This window comes from Melopsittacus undulatus, chromosome 1 (genome assembly GCF_012275295.1).
Source record: "Melopsittacus undulatus isolate bMelUnd1 chromosome 1, bMelUnd1.mat.Z, whole genome shotgun sequence".
In the NCBI taxonomy this organism is placed as follows: Eukaryota; Metazoa; Chordata; class Aves; order Psittaciformes; family Psittaculidae; genus Melopsittacus; species Melopsittacus undulatus.
The window spans coordinates 22159146-22180306 of record NC_047527.1 but is presented as its reverse complement, the minus strand read 5'-3'; the positions used below and the strand labels follow the sequence as shown (position 1 = coordinate 22180306).

Below are 21161 nucleotides of genomic sequence, written 5' to 3'. Positions count from 1 at the left end.
TTAGCTCAAGTTTATTATGGTTGTGCTGAACTGCTTCAATTGTGGTTTTAAATTATTTTTGTAATTGCACAGCTTGATTGTAATTATGCTACTGCCAGCTATAGGAACTTCAAATCAGAGTAAATAAATTGATGCAATAAATATTAACTGCTTAATAAGCACTATTAAGAAGACTAGTTGCTCCCTGAGTTTACTTGTAAGATTCTGTGTATATAGCCTGCAAGATACTTTTATAAACCAACCTTTTTTTTTACTCAGTGCTCATCCTATATTTAACAAAAAGGCATCTGCTAACTGTTAGTTTTTGCAAACAGAGCATTGGTCATTTCCACTTAAATAAAAGTGGGTGCAATTGTTTTTAATGTAATCTCATAAGCCGCTTTTATAAATATTGTTTTAAATCTTTATTTGCTTTGTTTCAGGTAATGTAATCCAGATACAAAATTGCCTCATTTCCTGACCATTGTGCTCTGGGCATTCTTGAAAAATCTTTTTTCTATTTGTTTGTTTGTTTACTTTCAAAGAGGACATTGTGGTGCTTGGTTGTTTTAAGGGAGAGAAATTTCTCAGTAAATAACTGCTATGCATGGAATTTCTTCAACATCCGCCAGTGAAGCATTTGCAAAAAGCAAGCATTGTGAACCCATCCAGAATTAATCTTGTTTTTTATTTTATTTTATTTTACTTTACACCCACGCCTTTGATGGCAGGAGGTCCATGAAGAGCAGATGCAGTAGCTAAGACCACATGTAACCTCTGATCTAATGGAAAGCCCAGGCTGCATGGAGTGCAACTCAGGCTGGCTCTGGCAGGAAGTCTGATTCAGTCAGACTGTCTCTCAGTCAGCCTGTGCTTCCTACAAGGCAGAGAGAGGGTTTAAGGCTGTTTCCTAGCATAGCATTGAGGGAATTCTGCTGGAGTGTCACCTGTTCCCCTCCAAGTATATTTATTGTCCAATGCATTTGTATCCATGGACATGGAGGGGTACAGCCCCTCCTGTAAAGACAAGCTGGCCTGGGAATGTGCATTCCTCAGGTTGCTGTAAGAGCTCATTTTTGAACTTCCTGACACAGCACTTATGAGTACGCTCGTAGAAATGTTTTCCCACTTGTGTTCTTTAAATTCCAATGGAAACCATTTTTAAAACAAGACCAAACGTTCCACTTTGGAGTTTGAAATGCAGAGATGATTGCAGCATCATACTGGCTTTTAAAATTGATTGTAGACCAAAATATGATTCATCCATTGAAATAAAAGCATGTTGCAGAGCTCATTTGGTCTGGGTTATGTTCCAGCTGAACAGTCCAAGTTGCCATTCCACGCACACACTCAGCAGCCCTGTCCCCTGCCTGGCTGCAAGGATGCTGTGGGTTGCTGAGCCTCCTCTATGAAAGCCTCCCAGGAGCTATTCCCCCTGAGCTGCCCTGGCTCTTAGCTACAAACTGGAACAAAACTACATACTGGAGAATGCAAAGCTTTAGGATGTGAAATTTATCCTGCCTCCCTTCTTTCCCTGCCTCTAACTAACTCTCCTTTTAATTCAGAGGTTTCTGTTTTGCTGTCTGATCTTAATATATGAATGATGGGATAGCAGCTGAAATCAAAATCTTGCAAATCAAATCAAGATTAGGAAGATACTTCATAAACTGTGAAGTTTGGAGCTGAGGTTTGGACGTTAGCAAGACGGAAAGGGTTTCAGATGTTTAGGTGGATTCAAAAACAGCTAAACTTTTTTTTTAGGAAAAAAGAAACAGGACTGGAAATGTGCAGGTATTGAAGGCCTCAGCTTCTCAGTCTTACAGATTTTAAATTACAGTCTTAGTTGCAATCTGTGATAGTTGTCTCACCATTTTTCTTTTGCTGCCACAGACAAATTTTTCACATGGTGCAGAGGATAGAATTTCTGGCCGTCTTCACCACTCTTGACTTCTCAAGCCTTTCTTTTCTCTCTCTTGGCTTGCTGTGGAGTAATTCTAGCCTCTCCTTTTACTTATATATGCATCCCTTGGGTTTTCTCCAGCATTTTCTTTATACAAATAACTGCAAATTTAAGTGTTGATTTTTGGGAGAATCATAGAAAATGGAAATGGAAATGACCTATTATAATACATTATTCAGACTGGTTCCCTGCTGATGCATAATTGTTCCCTATTGTATATTTTATAGTGTTCTGTCAAGTGTATTTTTAAACATTCTGAATGTTTCCATCATTTCCTTGAGGGAGAAGAGTCCTTTTCCTGACAGCTCTCCCCATCAGGAATTCCTCACTTTTCAGTCTAAATTTTCTCTTTTTCATTCAAATGCTTCTCTAGAGATTCCCTTGGCATAGGGATTGATTGATTGATTGTTACTGTTTTCTTCCTTTTCTGATCCTTAATCTTATGAAAATGCATCTGCTGGTTTTGACTTTAGAAGTTGTTTTAATTAAGGTGCACATATTTCAGTCTTTTGACCTTTGATGTAAATGAATTTTTCTTATCCAGATATATTTTATAAGTTCTGTTTGGAACTCGCCTCAGGCTTTTGAGGTGTACACCGTCACAGTCAGGGTTGAAACCTCTGGATTTTAGCTTTCTTTTCATTATGTAAAAGCTTGCTTATTGATCCATATTTGGTATATTTGGATGGACGGTGAAGTCTGTTAACCGAGGTACCAAATTAACCATATGCCACAGACTTAGAGGCACTCAAACTAGTTCTTTGCCTGGCCCTTTGCGAGTGTTACTTCTGAATACAAATCATGTCAAGGCAGCTATCCTGCTTCCAGAATTAGCTCAGTTTCAGAATAAGAAGTTAAAAAAAAGGAAGAAATGCTTGAAATCAGAAAGGCCAGTGCTGGGTTAAAAGTAATATATTTTGTTGGACTCAGTGCCCCAGGTTATGAAGAGGTAATGGTGCTGCACTCCTTGGAGACCTGACAGAGCAAAATAATCTCCTGAGAGCCCCGTGGTTCCTTTAGGTTTTTTCATTTTTTTACTTACATGCTGCCATTCTCAGTACCCTGAGGGCAGTGTTTGTATAGCTAATGTATTATGTCATGCAAGGATTTTCTGCTATGTAAGTTCTTTTCATCAGAGATATTTTCATCTTGAAACAGCTTCAACTTTGTAATAAGTATTAGGTGTTTTGTAACATAAACACATCTTGGGATAATAGGAATACCTGTAAATGCATTCTTCAGAAGAAATGTTTGAATATATTTACTGGATTTTCTTAAAAGCCAGTGGGTGATCTAGGTTGCTGTATAGAGTTTTTGATTATATATTTCAGAAATGAGACAAAATAATGCAATATTGCAATATTTTACCCCATATTGGTACACATAAATGTTTATATTAGTACTTCTGAAGGAACAGTAACTTAGAGATAATTTAATTGATTCAGTAATATTTATTGCACAATGTTCGGTAATTTTTACAATGCTTTACACTACATATTCTGAAAAATATTAGTATGTTATTTATGATGAGCTACCAGATATTATATATACTATACCTATATATATACATAGATATAGATCCAAGTCAGAGATAACATCCTGTTCAGAACAACTATAAAACTATATTTTGGAAAAGATGTGTATGTTGGTGGTAAAGATTTTTTATTAGTATTAGCTTCAGTATACTAGACAAACCCCAGACACAGGAAACAAGATATTCCCTAAAGCATTTACTATAGAAAAGGGAGTGTGGCACACCATTCTGGTTAATGTAATTAAAGGAATGGGCTAAGAACCATAAAGATGTAGAAATTCACATGGAAGATATACAAATCTGCTGTGTGCAGTGACAGCTCTTAAATAACCGTTAGGAGCTGACTTTAGAACTGTATAGCAGGAATAAAGGGAAGGAAAGGCTGTAATGTATATGCCATGCAGTACAAATACTGCTGTAAAGTCATTGCCTGAAAATTGATCAAATAAAAACAGAAGAATGTGCTAACTTTTGATCTTTTCCATAGATCTAAAGTCATGATCAATTGGTTTCAGTAGGTTCTTTGAAATCACATAAGGGTTCATATGTGCCAAGTTTTATATGAATCACATGATAATGTCAAGAAATACAAATTCCAAAGCTGACTTTATATACCCAGTCCACATATGATTGTGATACTACAGTACCATATGTTGACTATAATAGTGGATATGTAAATACTGTTATTGAAAGGAATCCACTCAGTAAAATTCAAACAAAGCAATTATAGCAGGTTTTAATTAACTGTAAGTGGGAGAGAATAGCATCACAAAAATCTCCTAAGTTAAGGAAGAGGCAGACATTCAGTATTTAACATAGCAGCCTGAATAATATACAATAACTGATTATTTAGAATTTAAGACCTGTAGTGCCAGAATTGAGAACTGCTATAATGAAGGCTATGAGTTGCTTAAGATGAAAAAGCCTTTTACGCTACTGTTTTTGCCATTTGCGTTATGTGAAAAATGAAGGCAAGAATAGCACTTGGAGGAAATTATTTACATACTATTATGTTGTCATGTTACAGACTGATCAAAGGAATATAATTCAAGGTGGTATGCAAGAATAGCTACTGGCTAGCTATTGAGTGAAACTCCAAAGAGAATTATATAACCGCATTGTCATTATACTCTGTTCCTGAGATCTGGTAGCATTCCGGTCTTTTAGCCTTTGTATTTTATCTTTCCATTATTATTTTTTCTACCTGGCTATGAAAACACAATCTAGAAGTAGCATGTTTTGAGTATGATTTCTCTTTTAAGGACTGGTTAAGCATCATCATAATCAAAGCTAAAATTGTGTGCTATTTTAAGTCATCTTATGGTAACTGATGTCTTTTACTCATATTTTACTTGATAATTCTGTGGGATTTCTACATTTTGTGTAATTACAGCTTTGCCCTTTTGCTTGTGTATGCATGCATTGTTACACACATGCATCTGTCTGTAGGCGCAAATGCTATTTATAGCAGTCAGGAGTAGTATTTACTATGATATATTTTAAACTTTTTAATTTTGTTTAATCAATTTGTATGTAGAATTTTGTTATGTATTATCTTCCTGGAATATCATTAATGGCTTATAATCATTATCATCTGTAGATCCTGGGAAGACTCTACCAGAAGCTCTGGATTATTGCAAGATCTGGTTGCAAACGGTAGCAGGAGAGGCAGATGCTAAAAGTGGTATTCCTCCACCTCTTATCGCTGTGCAAATTAAAGACTTCCTTAATGGACCAGGTAAACGTTGCACTCTAACCTCTATTTTCTAATGTATTCTCTTTGTAGATATGCACATACAGACACACACACATCAGATCATCAGAAAAACTTACTCTTTGCTAACGAATATGAAATTTTCTTCCAGCAGTTACCCTGAATTGAAGCCAAAGCTGGCGAATGGTCGTTCTTGGACCAGTCATTGGTTTAAGCTCTAATTATTTATTTTCTTCCCAGGGTGAAATTCGAAATTTTACTCCTCACAGAGGCCGAGGAATTTCCAAAGGAATGAAGCCTACTTGCTTCTAGCCCTGGAATAGCTGACATGTTATAGTTATATTTAGTATAAAAGCTGACTTTAAAAAATGTTTCTAAAGATTTTTATAAGCCACGTTCTCTGGGGCTCTTTGGATACCTGGCATTGCAAATTCCTGTCATCTAAAGTGTTGGCACAATGAAATTTTAAAAATATTGATACTGTGTTGCTTTCACACACAGTATTACGTGGTGTAGTGTGAAGGTTTATTAGTATATACTTAAAATAATGTGACTTATATTGAATAATATGGTTATATTGAATAATACGTGGTTACATTGAAAGTTAGAAAATACATTTACATTTACCTGTGCCGCCATCATTCGTTTCTCTTGTTATATTTGTTACGATTTGTTGAGTTCTGTAAGTTTTTTCCCCTTTCTTACTTCACTCATTACACAGTATGAATTGTTATCAATCAGTCACTTAGTGAGCAGCTCTTCAGTACTGGATTTTCCTTTCCATTCCATAACCTTTTCATACAGTCTTACAGCACACTATCTAAACCCAGCTCTAGAGCAGCATTTCTTTTTTTCTCTGTGTTGCTTACTACTTTAGGATCCAAGCACTACAAAAATACTAATTTTTCTGCACAACCCTCCCATGGGTGGTAGAATAGTATGCCCTTGCCATTTCACAGAAGGCAACTGAGGCATAGGGAAATTAAAGGGTTTCTTGTTATATTAAGGTTACCAATTTAAAACACACAGTTTTAAACATACTTAAAAATATAGAAATTAGATATTGGAAGTACAGTTCATGATGTTCCTGGGTGCAGCAGTATCGCTTCTGCATATCAGACCCCAAAACATCAAATTGAACAGTTATAGAATGAGACATACATACTTAACTGCTGACCATAAATACTGTTGTTAAGTAACCTGAAAATCCATTTCTTGCATGCAGGCAGGCAGGAATCTTGAGGAAAGAATAAAGTACATGAACAACCTCCTCATTGCCCCTTTTATGTTTTTTTCTGTGCTGTCTTAAATGTATCATTTCAGAGAAGATTTATAATCACCTGATAATGCAGAGCTTTTGTTATATTAATCCATATTTGGCTTCAGTATGACTTTGAACCTTCAAACCTACAATCATTACTGCACTGGTACACAAGATCTCTACTGGTGCCGCCAGGAAAAAGCGGCGGGTTGTAGTAGTAGGGGACTCTGCCTTGAAAGGGACAGAAGTGCTCATCTGTCAGCCTGACCCGGTCACAAGGGAGGTGTGTTGCCTACCTGGGGCACGGATCAGGGATGTTTTGGAGAGGCTGCCTACTCTAGTAAGTCCCACGGACTGTTACCCGCTTCTAGTGATACATGTGGGTGCTAAGGATATAGATAGTAGTAGCCTGAGGAGTATAAAGAAGGACTACAGAGCTCTGGGAGAGGTGGTCAGGGGCTCTGGAGCTCAGATAGTCTTTTCAACAATTCTCCAGGACACAGGGGAGGACCTTACAAAGGCAAGGAGGATTGGACAGGTTAATAAATGGTTCAAAGGGTGGTGTCATAGTCAAGGGTTTGGGTGTCTTGGACATGGGGCCTGCTCTGATAAATGGGGCTGGTGGGGCTGCAGCTGGTGGAGCTGCTCTGATAAAGAAAGGGAAGAGTGGTTTTGCTGGGAGGCTTGCCAGACTTGTCAAGGATGCTTTAAACTAGTTGTGTTGGGGGAGGGGGGCATCATTTCATCCCAACACACCCAGTCAGTTGCCAGCACCTATAATAAATACTCTGAGCAATGCAGTGATATTCTAGCCGCTCCAGGCAACGAGCCGGCTTCATTTGGAGCTCGGATCAGATGCCTCTATACAAATGCCCGTAGCATGGGGAACAAACAAGAGGAATTAGAGATGTGGGCACATCTACGGGGCTATGATATAACAGGCATCACAGAAACATGGTGGGATGGCTCCTTTGACTGGAGTGTTGGAATGGAAAATTATGGGCTTTTTAGAAAAGACAGGCCTGGTAGGAGGGGATGGGGAGTTGCCCTTTATGTTAGGGATAAGCTGGAGAGTATGGAACTCTGTCTGGGGACAGGTGAGCAGTTAAAAGAAAGTTTGTGGGTCAGGGTTAAGGGGAAATCGGTGATGGGACACATTACTGTGGGGATATGTTACAGACTGCCTGATCAAGAGGAACCTGTGGATGAAGAGCTCTACAGACAAATAGGAAAAGCCTCACACTCGCAGGCCCTTGTTCTCATGGGGGACTTCAACCACCCTGACATCTGCTGAAGCAACGGTATGGCCCGGCACAAGCAATCCAGGAGGTTTCTTGATTGGGTGGAGGACAGCTTCCTTCTACAAGCAATAGATGAGCTGACAAGGAGAGGTGCCATACTTGACCTCATGCTCACCAACAGGGAAGGGCTCGTTGGAAATGTGATGCTCCAGGGAAGTCTTGGATGCAGTGAACATGAGATGGTCGAATTCGAGGTCCTCAAGACAGTGAGAAGAGTGTGCAGCAAGCTCACTGCCCTGAACTTCAAGAGAGCAGACTTTGGGCTCTTCAGGAACCTGCTTAGCAAGGTTCCATGGGATATAGCCCTAGAGGGTAAGGGGGCCCAAGACTCTTGGTTGATATTCAAGGATCACCTGCTACAAGCTCAGGAGTGTTGCATCCCAACTAGAAGGAAGTGCAGCAGGAGGGCCAGGAGACCTCCTTGGATGGATGAGGAGCTGCTGAGAAAATTCACAGGAAAAAGAGAGGCTTATAAAAGGTGGAAGCAAGGACAGGTGGCCTGGGATGAATACAGGGATGTTCTCCAGGAAGTTATGGACCAGGTTAGGAAAGCTAAGGCCCAATTGGAGCTACACTTGACTAGGGATGCCAAAGGTAACAGGAAGGGATTTTATAGGTATGTAGCGGCTAAAAAACAGACTAAGGACAATGTAGGCCCCCTCCGGAAGCTTTTGGGAGAACTGGCTACACAGGACTTGGAGAAGGCTGAGGTTCTGAATGGCTTCTTTGCACGCAAAGAGTTGTGGTCAACGGTTCAATGTCCGTCTGGAGACCAGTAATGAGTGGTGTCCCTCAGGGATCGGTGCTGGGACCAGTCTTGGTTAACATCTTTGTTGGTGACATGGACAGTGGGATTGAGTGTGCCCTCAGCAAGTTTGTTGATGACAACAAGCTGTGAGGTTCGGTTGATACGCTGGAGGAATGCCATTCAGAGGAACCTTGACACACAGAACAACAGGGCCGTGAGGGTGATCAGGGGACTGGAGCACCTCCCGTATGAAGACAGGCTGAGAAAGTTGGGGCTGTTCAGCCTGGAGAAGAGAAGGCTGCGTGGAGACCTCATAGCAGCCTTCCAGTATCTGAAGGGGGGCTACAGGGGTGCTGGGGAGGGACTATTTGTTAGGGACTGTAGTGATAGGACAAGGGGTAATGGGTTGAAACTTAAACAGCAGAGGTTTAGATTGGATATAAGGAAGAAATTCTTTATTGTTAGGGTGGTGAGGCACTGGAATGGGTTGCCCAGGGAGGTTGTGAATGCTCCATCCCTGGTGGTGTTCAAGGCTGGGATGGACAGAGCCAGGTTTGGATGAAGCCTTGAGTGAAATGATTTAGTGTGAGATGTCCCTGCCCATGGCAGGGGGGTTGGAACTAGATGATCTTAAGGTCCTTTCCAACCCTAACTATTCTATTATTCTATGATTAGAACTGAAAAATTAATTGATAATTATAGTATATTTTCATTCTAGTCATAACCAGCACAAGAGAGGTAGAGACAGCTACTATCAGTGGCCTTTTGGATACTGCTGCTAGATTGTTTTTCTTTTATCCATCCTTTCCTTTTCCCCCCTCTCCCCCAATTCTTCTGTCCTCTCTCCCCATATCTGTCAGATTCCTGTATTCCCAGATCCTTTTCCTGTGCATTCCCCTTTCCTCAAGATTCTCACTATAATTTCTTGGCTCAGCCTGTATATTTAATTTATTACACACTTGAAGGTGTTTCCCTGATGCTCTCATGTCAGTAAGACAGACTTCTAACTAAACTAGCACACTTGGGAGTTGTACCAGCTTGCAAAGTATGTATTCATAAGTAGCCTAAGTGTCTACCCCATTCTCAGCAATTCAGTCAGATCTTGAATTGGTGTTAAATCTCTCCCCTCCATGGTATTTGGTTAAATAGGGAACCGAAAAACTGTAAATTAATGCATCATAAACTTCAGTCTACTTCTCACAAAGCAGGTAAAACTTAAGAGATTTCCTTTAGGATCTCTTCCTAGCCATAAGTGTTTTTTTTTTAATCATCTTTTATCTGCTAATTGGAACTATGATTACACAGGATTCAACAGTAATTAGCCTGAATTTTAATGAAGTGTTTTGCTGCTGTAATATAACAAAACAGCTCTGCGTTCCTTTGCAGATTTTTCTGAACTCAGCTGTTGCCACTATGAGATCCTCTTCAAATAAACTAACCTTTACCAAGAAGCATTCCTTGGGGGCTGGAGGTTTCACTGGATGAGTAATGATAGGCGCTTTCTGCATGTGATTGCGTCAGAACAGCACATGCAAAGAGTTATGAAAGCTTGACAGCTCCTCAGCAGGCTACTGGAAAATAAGTTACTAACTCTCCTTGGGGGGAAGAAGTCCTCTAACCACAACTTCTTCCATGGTGAGGTAGCTTGGCCGTCAACAGGCCTGGAGAAAGTGTCTGCTTCGCCAGATACTAACTAAGCTGGCTGTTGTTCATTGAGGACAAGAACCTCAGCAGAACTCCTGAGAGCTCTTGCAAGGTCATCAGACAGATGATATTTGTGATGGGAGACATCACAGTTAATAAATTGAATAAATAAAGGCACTTCTGGATTATGCTTATGTTGCAGGACTGAAAGGTCTACTCTTTTTTGGTAAATATTTGGCAAGTAATACTGCTGCTGTGTATTTTCTAAGGACATACTGTATGTTTTCACAGTTGTTCATGCATGTGCATTTTATAACTGTGGAAAGTAAATTATTAAAATGCAGTGGATGCACCAGTAGGTGCTACCTGTTGGGTACAGCTGATCTGCTGTTCTGAAAAGTCAGTGCATGTGATGACAGCTGTGCCTAGGCAGACAAAAATCTGGATGTAGCAGTTGGAATAACTATTCCGTTTTCTGTATGTATTTTAAGAGTGCAAAGTTCAGGGGGTTAATTTTAATGTAATTTTTCTTACAAAATTCATTGTCGCTGTGCTGAGGTTAAATTCCAAATGCAGCAACCAGTCATGCCTGTGTTTTATGATGCAGACTACCATGCAAGCAGTTGAAACAAACGGGTTCCCAGTGTTTGCTGGGTTAGATAAAACCAGTACTCCTTGTAAATAGTTTGTTAGCTGAAGTAAATAAGTAGATAGTGCTCCACAGAAAAATCGTATGGTTTCACCACACAGGAAACCAGGTTGTCAGTCCATATTAGCTGGGAGATCAAAAAACTACAGCAAGTAGCAAAACTTGGAAACCACTAATTAAATGAGAATAACAGGATACATTAATGCACTTCTTGCCACATAAGTTGATTATTTTGTACATTTTTTGGCAACTAGAGAAAAATGATATTTCTTCCAGATTTAAGGTAATAGGATCCTAGGAGAAATAAGCATTCATCATCAAGCCTGTGGGAACAGATCTCAACTTTAACCCCACAGTGTATTAAAGGACTATTCTTTCTCTTTCTATAGTAACTAATTATTTAAAATTTTTAAAATTCCATCTACATGAGTTTACATGACCCTCCTTTATATTCAGTCTCTTACTGGATTTTACATCTAATTCTTGTTGAATACATAAGTGAGCTATTTATTGCTTCAGCATTAGATATTATTCATTAGGTGAGAAACAAATATGACCATCTTGTTTTAATAGGTTTTGAAAAATTATTCACTTTGCCCTCTAGTCCTTTCACTGGATTTATTTTTTTAATCAACTGTGCTTCTTGGCTATAAAAGCTGTCTTTTTGATGTGTTCTTTGTGCATGCAGATGATACAGAGCATGTTCATGTAACTGCGACTTCATACAAATTGTCTTAAAATACTTACACACGCAAAATATGGATGGTTTATGCCAAAGTCCTCTTCCCTCAGTAGTTTCTTGGGAAGACTGCACAGTGTGAAATAACTGCAGTCCTTGATACTTCACCTTTCAAAATAATTTCTACAGAAGAAACTATCCAGGCAAACTAAACAATGCCGTGCCCTGCTGAAAGATAAAGTGAGAACTCAGGGGACCCACGGGATTGCTCTTTTCCTGGCAGTTGCTCTGTGGCAGCATTTGGACGCCATGGGGGGGCACAAGCTGTATCTAGGGTTGTGCATAAAAAGCAGCAACAAAACTGCACCATGGCACTCCCATCTCCAGCTTTTCGCCCCCCTGTTTGCAGAGGCAACAATTGTATCCATTAGCAAGGTCAGTGGTTTGGAGAAACCTGGAAAATAGCAGCTACCAGAAACCCACTATAATAATATCTCCAGCAGGTGATAGATTAGTTGGAACAAATTGGAACCATTGCACTTCAGCAATCCTGGTTTCTTTCAAGCTGTTTTAAAAATGTCGTCATTTTAATACACAATATCAGCCCTGCGGAACAGTCCACAGCAGGTTAATTTGAATCATATGATGTATCACTGCCCTCAGCTGACATGAGCTCCGTTCCATGTGTGAAGCCATAATAAATCCATTCCCAACCGAGGCAAATTCCCTGTGAGAAGGTGAACTAATCCAGGCCTCACACTGGCATGTTAGCCCTCCGTAATTGAAAGCAGGGCCACCTGTTCCCAGCACAGTTAGCCTATAGAGAGAAAATTAGCATTAGATCAGATACTTAATATATTGAAAAATCATTCATACTACTTGCAAGTTCAGCTGTGGGCTGCTTAGCATGACATCATATATAAATCTAGGAATGTGCCCACTTGATCCCAGTTTAACAGTTTTGTTAACCATGGTGTTTGTTAACTTTGAAATGAGAATTTTTTGATTTAATGAGAGCTGACACGTGAGAAGGGGAACTGGCCGGGGTGCAGACTTTTCTAATTAACTCTGGGTCATTTGCAAAACTTTTGAGCTTTCTAGTAGGTTTTTTTTCCCTTTGCTCTTTTGCAAACAAGTTTTTAAAGCTCTGACACTGTAGCCATGAAATGATATTTATTTGATTAAGAGGGCAAAGAGAAATATTCCAAACAGGTGTAGCAGCCTGTAGGTATTGCCTTGGTTTTGACACATCTGTTGTCTGTAGTATCAGTGTATTAATGTACCTTTCTAAAAGCAGTGTCTGCAACAGTTACTTTTAATTTCGTTTCTTAGATGTCTTAAGTACTAGAAATGAAACCTGCACATCAAAGCCACATGGATAAGTTCGGAAATATTTTATTGGCATATTTTCAGTGTATTGGCATTCTTTTAAAACTTATTTCAAACATTTGCTTATTTTTCTGAAATCCTCTTCCTCCCCCCCCCAGTATGTCTTTGTACAAGTAAGCAGATAATACAGAGTTAGTACTCATGGGTTCATTTTCATAAACATGCTCCATGACCTGGAACAATTTATTTTTTCTCACTGTCGTGTGCTTCAACTTCCCTGACTCTCTGAGAATTAGCATTGCCCTTAGCTGGAGTATTCATTTCACAGTACAGTTTTTGGCCTCGCCACCCAATCCTTAACACACTTATGTATTGTATTTGGTAGTTGCATAGCTGTTTAATTTCAGTCAACATCCTGTGAATAGCAGTAACCCTCCCTCATTTATTAATGGTATTTTTGGTCTTCTCGACCTAAAACAATTTGGTTTGGTTCAGTTGTGACCATTTAAAAAACTTAATAGAATAATATCACTCTGACCCTTGTCCGAGCTCTCAAGCCCAGCCACTGGCTAGCTAGAGCTGTTAATGTTTGTGTCACCTTCACATAATGTGGATGCCATACTAGACCGTGGAAGTAGGAGTTGTTACTGCTGAGAACCTCCATCATGGCTCAAGCTGATTAAGCTCCCTGAAGGCTTTAGTTTGCCATATTGACATTAGAGAGCTGCTTCCCTGGGGCTGCAGCACACAGACAGCAGTAGGTAGAAATACTGAGTATGACTACCAGCCTCTCCCAGGCTAATTGGCATCTGTCTCACAGGAGCAGAATACAAGATGGACTGCAGATGGCCTCTGAAGCCTTGTCTCAAGTTTCTTCCTTCTTTTCCCTTGATCCAAATTGGGAATGATGAATTAGAGGATAAAAACAATTCGTTTGGATTCTTCTTGCTTTTCAATTTCTTTTAATTTGTCTTTCTTTTGATGCCTGACTAGGGACAATTGAGAACAGTACAGCAAGTCTTTTCTTTACATGTCTCTCTCTTTCCTATTTTTATAAATTTAATTTTTGCAATTCAGCCGTTTCCCTGTTACTGAAGGGCCACCCTGACTCCAAATCAGAATCAGGGCTCAAGATTACCTTTACCTTCCTCAGATTTCCTCTGTTTAAACTCTCTACATCAGGATGGGTGGCTCCCAGAAAAAGAATGTTACTGGTGGTAAAATGTTTCATGTCTCTTGTCTGCTCTTCTACTGTTTAGGATTAGGAAATTCAATCCTCCTAAGAGTTTAGGGCAAATAGTAGTTTTATAGCACTACAATTTATTAAGAATTTTAATATTTTACAGTCTTCTTGGGGTAGGGGAGAGCAAGACCCATGTCCAACTTGAGGAAGACAGACCTGGGCTTTTCTATATTAACTGTAAGAAATAAAGGATCTACTGGAGAACGAGGGTTATGAGAAGTGAACAAATTCTTGGAAAATGCCATATTTTTCTCTCATGGTTCAACATTTCTCATAGTCTGAGGAAAGATCCCAATCTTATAAGTAAAGCCTATAAATAATTTTAATGGCGTTTACTTTCTGCTTTTTCAGATTCAGAGTATACTATGGTAGTTTATTAGTCATAGAAATAGTTACCTGGTGTACATTAACTTATGGGATATATTAGAATAAGCTCACTGACTTCAGTAAGAGCTGGGATTGACCTAATGCAACTTCCTAGGAGCTCTGTTATTTTTGTGTTGCTTATTCATTCTTATCCCACCAAATAAAAAGTCCTTTTGAGTAATATCATTTACCTCAAGTTCACAGAATAAAATTATATCTTCACAGTACAAATCTGAATGTTATGGAGAACAAGGGTAAAATACTCATAACCCTGAATTTTTTTATCTACAGCTCTAAGTAATAAAATGACAAAGAAAGAAATTGTTTCAGACAGAAGTTTCAGAGTGCTGCTCATAGGTTTTCTTTTATAGATGTTATGATTTTGTTCAAACAGGCCATATTGAATCCATTGGGTTTTTTGTAATAGATTTCAAAATACATAATAAATGTAAGTAATATGATGACTAATGGGTCAAGTGAAGTTGGAACTTTTTAAATGAGAAAATAGCTGGAAACGGTTTTCAGGAAACTATTCCAGTTTATTTTTTGGTCCCCCACAAGGTGTACATTAACATAAACTCCATAGAATCGCCTCTGGGACCTGAATTCCCTCTCTGATTTCATTATTGCAATGTGAGTCTTTTCCTTTCACTGTTAAGTCATCTCCTGGTGTGGTGGGAGCATATAATAAGTATAATTTATTTATATTTATCTAATCTCCTTTTAACTCAATAGTTATTTCGCCATTCTGTTTCCTAGTAGCTGTTCAGAAAGTTGTGAAGGGTAATTAGAAACTAATAATTGATAGACAGGGATTTACTAGATAATCTAAAAAGGTGTAGTGAAGAAAACAAAAGACAAGTCAAAATCTACATTCAAATACTATACTGTAATTAAAAAAAAAACAAAGATCTTTGATATCATCTAACTCAGTCTGATTTAAACATAACCAGAAATAACTCACTTGAATGCAGTCTTTACAAGCACAGTAATTTCTTTACTATTTATTTGTTGGAAATAGATAACAGCAGCTGGGGGAGGGCAAGGGAGGAGTTACTGCTATTATGTATTATGTCTTAAATCTGAAGAAAGCATTGGGCTGTAATTGTGGTAGCCAGTCACTGGTGGCCAAAGAGACTGATGTAATTGATGACTTAAAGGCAGCTTTGAGCTACCTTGCCCTGTCCCGATTCCCATGTAATTTTGGACAATTCAAAGAGCTGTTTGAATTATAGGAACCTATGTTTTCCTGCTGGTACAGAATCTTCACAATGTTCTGTGATGTACTTCCCAAGGTGCTTAACATCATCTAAAAAGGCTGGTACCCTTGGATTTTGCACCCTGGAAATTCTACTCCAGCTGCATCCAGGTGGCCCTTTACATCATAACATCTCTTTTTAGTCCATTTTGAGTGGATGGGGAAGCTGCTGCATATCTATCTTCATCATCTGCTATAAATAGCTCTTCACATTTAATCAGTTTTCACTGTTTCTGTCCATTAAATATGTTTTCTTAGAAAAAAATGTTAAATTTTCCCTTGTAAAGCAGAACAAAAACTAGAAAGATGTTGATTGCTCAGCTGGGTTTTTATTTTTCTGAATGTTTTACTTAAAATGCCAAAGAATCTCCTTACATAATCTTTCCCAATTGTGAAAATAACCTGTGTCACTATGAGATAGTTAAAATATTTTCAATGACAGATCCAGAATTACATTTTCTTAAATTATCCCTGTGTCTGCCACTGCCTTCAGTCAAGGCTGATACGCTACATAATAGTAATAAGACAAATCTTTGTCAAGGTACAAGTCATGACAACATTTTTCTGTGTGACATGCACAGCTTCCAAACAGAAAACAGGGAACTAATTTGCATTTCGCTGGTGTCCTAGTGTCCATTTTTTATTGCTCTCTTGTTTATGAAAACAAGTGACTAACAGCAGTGATAAACCACAGGCCAGGACAGGAGGTGCCATATGCTTGTTCCACTGGTGAGCATCCCCAGAGCCCTGTCTCTTCTCTGCCCTTCTTGAGGAAGCCCAAGGGAGAACTGCTGCTCTCATATTCATCTTCTTTTAACTCTTTCTCAATCACTTTACTGTATGGCTTTAGCTTGGCATTTGTTCTGTCAACTTACATCTGATCAGTTTGGGGTTTAGGATCATAGGTTGTAGGGGTTTTATTGTTTTTTCCTCTTTTGGGCAATACTACCATAAGTACATAAGAAAGTGTTTGCAATTAAATGTGCCACTGACAAAGCAGTTAAATGTGAAAGGTGTAACACCAAGCAATAAGGGTCCTTTTTCTCTATTTACAAACTTGTTCTTGGCTTTGCTACAGAATTATCTGTTTTACTCCTGTATTACTACGTCACTAATGGACAAAATTAAGCTGATAAAGGATTTGTTTTGAAAGTGCCTAAATGGTTCAGAAACCCAAATCCTAGTGCAGTTTGGATTTCAGACTTGGGTCATTTAAAAAATGCTGCTTATTTGTTTGATGGGTTATTTGTTTGTTTATTTTTAAAGCACTTAATTAGAATAACACTATTTTCCATTTGAGTATTATAATTAAATAAATATTATAATGTCATGTGGGTGTTCAATTTCTTTGTGTCTCCTTTCTCCATTCAAAAGGAGGAGAGAACCAGTGATGTGTGCAAAAAGGCAGGGGAGACTTTGGGTATTCTTTACTGCCAAGAAGGGTGGAGAGATTTTCAAAAGTGTTCTGACATTTCTCTTCCCTTGGTTTTAATTAAAAATATCAGTGCATAAGCATTTTGAAAAATCTTCTAAGTTGATCATGTGTGGATTTTGGATGCCTAAAGATCTGTTCTCTTGTAATGTCCAGCTTCCTAGCCTTGATGTGTGCCTTTTTACTAGGCCCATGCATTAGCAAGTGTTTTGCCACAGTTTCTAGCTCAGCGTGGAAGACTTTAACATAAGAGAAAGCGTTTTCAGAAAACCATTAATTAAAAATTCTAGGTTATAATTAAAATAGATTTTTAGTCTTAAATTTCAGTTATCTGTGGCTTGTGGAGTACTACAGACTTCTTTTTTAAGATTGCTGGGGGGTTTAATGCAGTTGTAATAAATCTTATATGGCCATTAATAAGTTGCACTTACCATTGTAGAAAAAAATACTAGTTTGTAATTCAGATACTTACCTGTTAAGACCCCAAAGAATCTAACTGAAATTTAGAACCCCACAGATATTTGAGGGGTCAGAAAAGTGCTTTGTCCTGTGCCTGGGGCTCTCTGAAACTCTGCTCCTGCAGCCCTACCATTGTTTCAAAAACTTACAATTTACCTAAAGAGTGGGAGACTTGAGCTCATCACTTTGCATCTACATTAAGGGTAGAATGTGATCCTGGACAACTTGAAACTAGGTCCTAATTTGGTGAAATACCCATTAATCTGTGCAAAACCTTGAACAAACAGTGTTTCTTAAATACATCTATAATGAAACTTGAAACTAAGTAGTGCTGTTTTCTCTGAACATTTAATCTAGCTTAGATATATACACAGAATTTTAGTCATTGTGGGTTCTTGGGGGTGGGGCAGTGGGAATGAAATAGGAAAGTGAAAAGCAAAACTTTTCCCCCTGCGTGGGATAGCTGTCTCATTGCTGGCTGAATTTGAAATGAAGACTTTTTAAAACAAAGTTAAAGCTGGATTTCCATAGTGAAGTGTAATGTACTGATAAAAAGGTAGTTAGTACAGAAGGGAATTTCAACCATCATAAAATCCTGCTTCCCATCTGTGAAATGATCTTGGTAGTTGCAACATCTCAACTACTATAATGTCACTTTTGTCGATGTTGTTCATGTTAGTTGTGATTTCTAAAAATTCTGTGAGACTTTAAACAGTCTGGGAAGTACTACAGTACTTTACTAAGGAGACAAAGAACATTTTGAAAATATTAGGTTATTCCAGTCTCTCTGGAAAACAAAGAAATCTCAATATACATTATTTTGGCTTTTATATTTGACTTTTTTCACATTTCATCTTGAAAATGCATTGAAGAATATTGCGTATTAGCTGTGTAGAAAACAACAGAATATACATGTTATTCACTCATTTAAATTTGTTTAAAATGTTTGCTGTTGGCTTTGGAATTTAGTCAAATAGCTTTACTGGATGAAAAACTCAAGAGAATGTGAAGTATATTTTCATTCTGACACAAAAGGACTAATGTATTTACCCTCCTACATGCTCAGATAAAGTGTGTGTCTTTCAGATAGCTGTGATGATCCCTGGGTAGAAACAAAGAAATAGGATCCACATTGTGATGTTTCTTTAAAACTGTGTTTAGAGAAGATTCCTTGTAGTATTTTTCATGATGTTTTAATTCAGATTTATTTAAAACAATAGTTTCGTTACGTTTTAACATTCAGTCCTCGTCATGAAACTTGGTAGAAATAATGTTATCCTGACAAAATGACTAATATTTTTACATTGCTTGAATAATCGCACTATAGCATTTCATATTTTTTTCTCCAACTCTCTCCTTCAGCTGACATAAACGTGGACATATCAAAACCTTTGAAAGCAAATCTCAGTTTTGCCAGACTTGATCAAATAAACCAGTTTTTGAAGAAAATCATAACCACAAATGATAATGAACCCAGGAAGGAGGCCGACCCGTCAGCTGGCATTATTCCAGATGAGAATTCCACTTCAGTAACCAGAATCCTCGGTACAAGGGATAAGCTACCTGCAGCACACACCCACGCTGTGCAGAAGGCTTCAGTACAAGAAAAGTTATGGCAAGCCCTTTCCAGCTTCCAGAAAATTTCTATTCACACTGTTCAAATGGTTGTTTCGATGGAAACCATCCCACATCCCTGCAAACCTTGTCTGTTACTCTCCGTATCAAACCTCAGAGGGAGCCTGAATATTAAAAGTGGACATAAAACTGCAGGTAAGAGTTTTTGAAAGCTGCAAGTGCTACTGATTTGTTCAAGTGGTGGCCTAGTAACCATTTTAAACTGTGGAGCTTTGAGAGGAGCTCCTCTAGCTGACATTGTAAATCCACAACAGAAAATAACAAATCCCTGACTGCCTCCATTACCTGAGCTTTCCTTTCAGTAAGGCAGCACCCAGGAGTGCTTAATTTTGTAGTTAATATCCCCTAGCTTGTAATTACTGATTTATTGATGGAATTCTGGCTGGTTATAAGAACCACTATTCTGGTATCCTGATAATTCAGCACATACTTCAAAGGACAACATTTTGATGGTTTTCACTCTACAATTACATTTTCTTTTTAGGACCCCTATATTCCTGCTTGCAAAAATACAATAATTGTTCGGAGCCCTGAGATATTCTTCTATGTAAATGTTGGGTCATACTGTTATTCTTCTTCAGGTTTATGAACTTTTCAATTTTTACATGCTTCGTCTGCACAGCTGGGAATCACCCAGGGAAAATGGGCACTCTGGCCTCTTTACTGCAGAACTGCAAGGAAACTTTACACCTTGGGTACAATTAACAGGATACCAGAGACTCATTTAAAATGAAGACATTTTGTGTGTCTTTGTAAAATCTTTTATTAGTCCTTTAATAAAATGAATAATGGAACTAGATGATCTTAAGGTCCTTTCCAACCCTAACTATTCTATGATTCTATGAATAAGATGGTACATTTATGTGATGTGGAGATGAGCCAGATGTAGGTAGCTGGCAGAACAGCTTGCAAGGTAAAATGGTCTGTAGCTGAGAGGAACAAGTTTTAAGCCAAGCAAGGTGGAGATTTATTTCTTTTTCATCAGAAATGTTTCTCCTCAGGCCAGCAAGTTTTAGTGTTTCTTTATTGTTTTAAAAGTTAAAAATTAAAAATTTAAGGTTCATAGGACATGAAAGCTTGTGAATGTGCTGGAGCCTGAAACTCTCGATTTATCCATAAACAAACAGCCGTGCAGGCAGGAACAGTGCCTGCGTTCCCACGCTTTTCCAATCGGATTGCTATCTAGCATAGAAAGCAATGCAACTGAGTAAAAGGCCTTTCTAATGTCCTTTAAATAGTTCTAGTTTTCTTTCTGTGTAATAATCCTCTTTCCTTCTACAACTTCCCCTCTATCATTTATACATTATCTGTCCCATGGTACATTATGGTGTCCACAGCAAGCTTCGATATATCAAAGCCAAGCCTGTTCCATCACTGTATATAAAGCAATTTGGCAAACTCAGTAGTGTATATCACTTACCCTGGAGTTTTTCATCCTCCCAGGAGGAGGACATACCTTGTCTTGCACGTTAAGCCTCAAAAATATTCCGCTACGAAGTTCTGCTTTTTAATTCTTCTGGCAGTCTGAGGAAGCCAGTCTTTATTCTTCATGTCACAAGCTATACATGAATCTTCAGTATGTTTGCAGTCTGGCAAGCATTATTAAGTAAAGCAATACTGATGCTGAATCTAATGAAAATGGAAATCAGTCATTCTATATGAATAACTTCTGACGAGACAATAAATAGACATTAACAGACTTTTTTTTCACATTTTTTCCAGCTGAAGTTGCCTTATCTTTGCTTTAGGAAAAGAAAATACATGTGCATGAGGTTTTGCATGTTACGGTGGAGCAGTAAATTGTTCTAAGTGTCAAGAAGCGCAAGACACTTTCACAAAACTGACTGAAACAGTGGAAAAATATTTTAATTTTTTTTTACCTTTTTTTTATTTAGAACTATTAATTTGAAATTGGAGTGCTGATAGAAACCAAAGTGGAAATTATAACTTCAAAGAAGAAGATAAATTAC

The 21161-nt window shown here is 38.3% G+C and overlaps 1 protein-coding gene across 1 annotated transcript in view; it reads left to right on the top strand.

The window, feature by feature from the left end:
* Nucleotides 1–21161, top strand: part of VPS13B (vacuolar protein sorting 13 homolog B) — a 449503-nt gene that overhangs the window by 337357 nt on the left and 90985 nt on the right. Inside the window, exons 35-36 of the mRNA XM_034068500.1 lie at nucleotides 5074–5211; nucleotides 18919–19326. Coding sequence (XP_033924391.1) covers nucleotides 5074–5211; nucleotides 18919–19326 — 546 coding nt within the window. The remainder of the gene's footprint in view (nucleotides 1–5073; nucleotides 5212–18918; nucleotides 19327–21161) is intronic.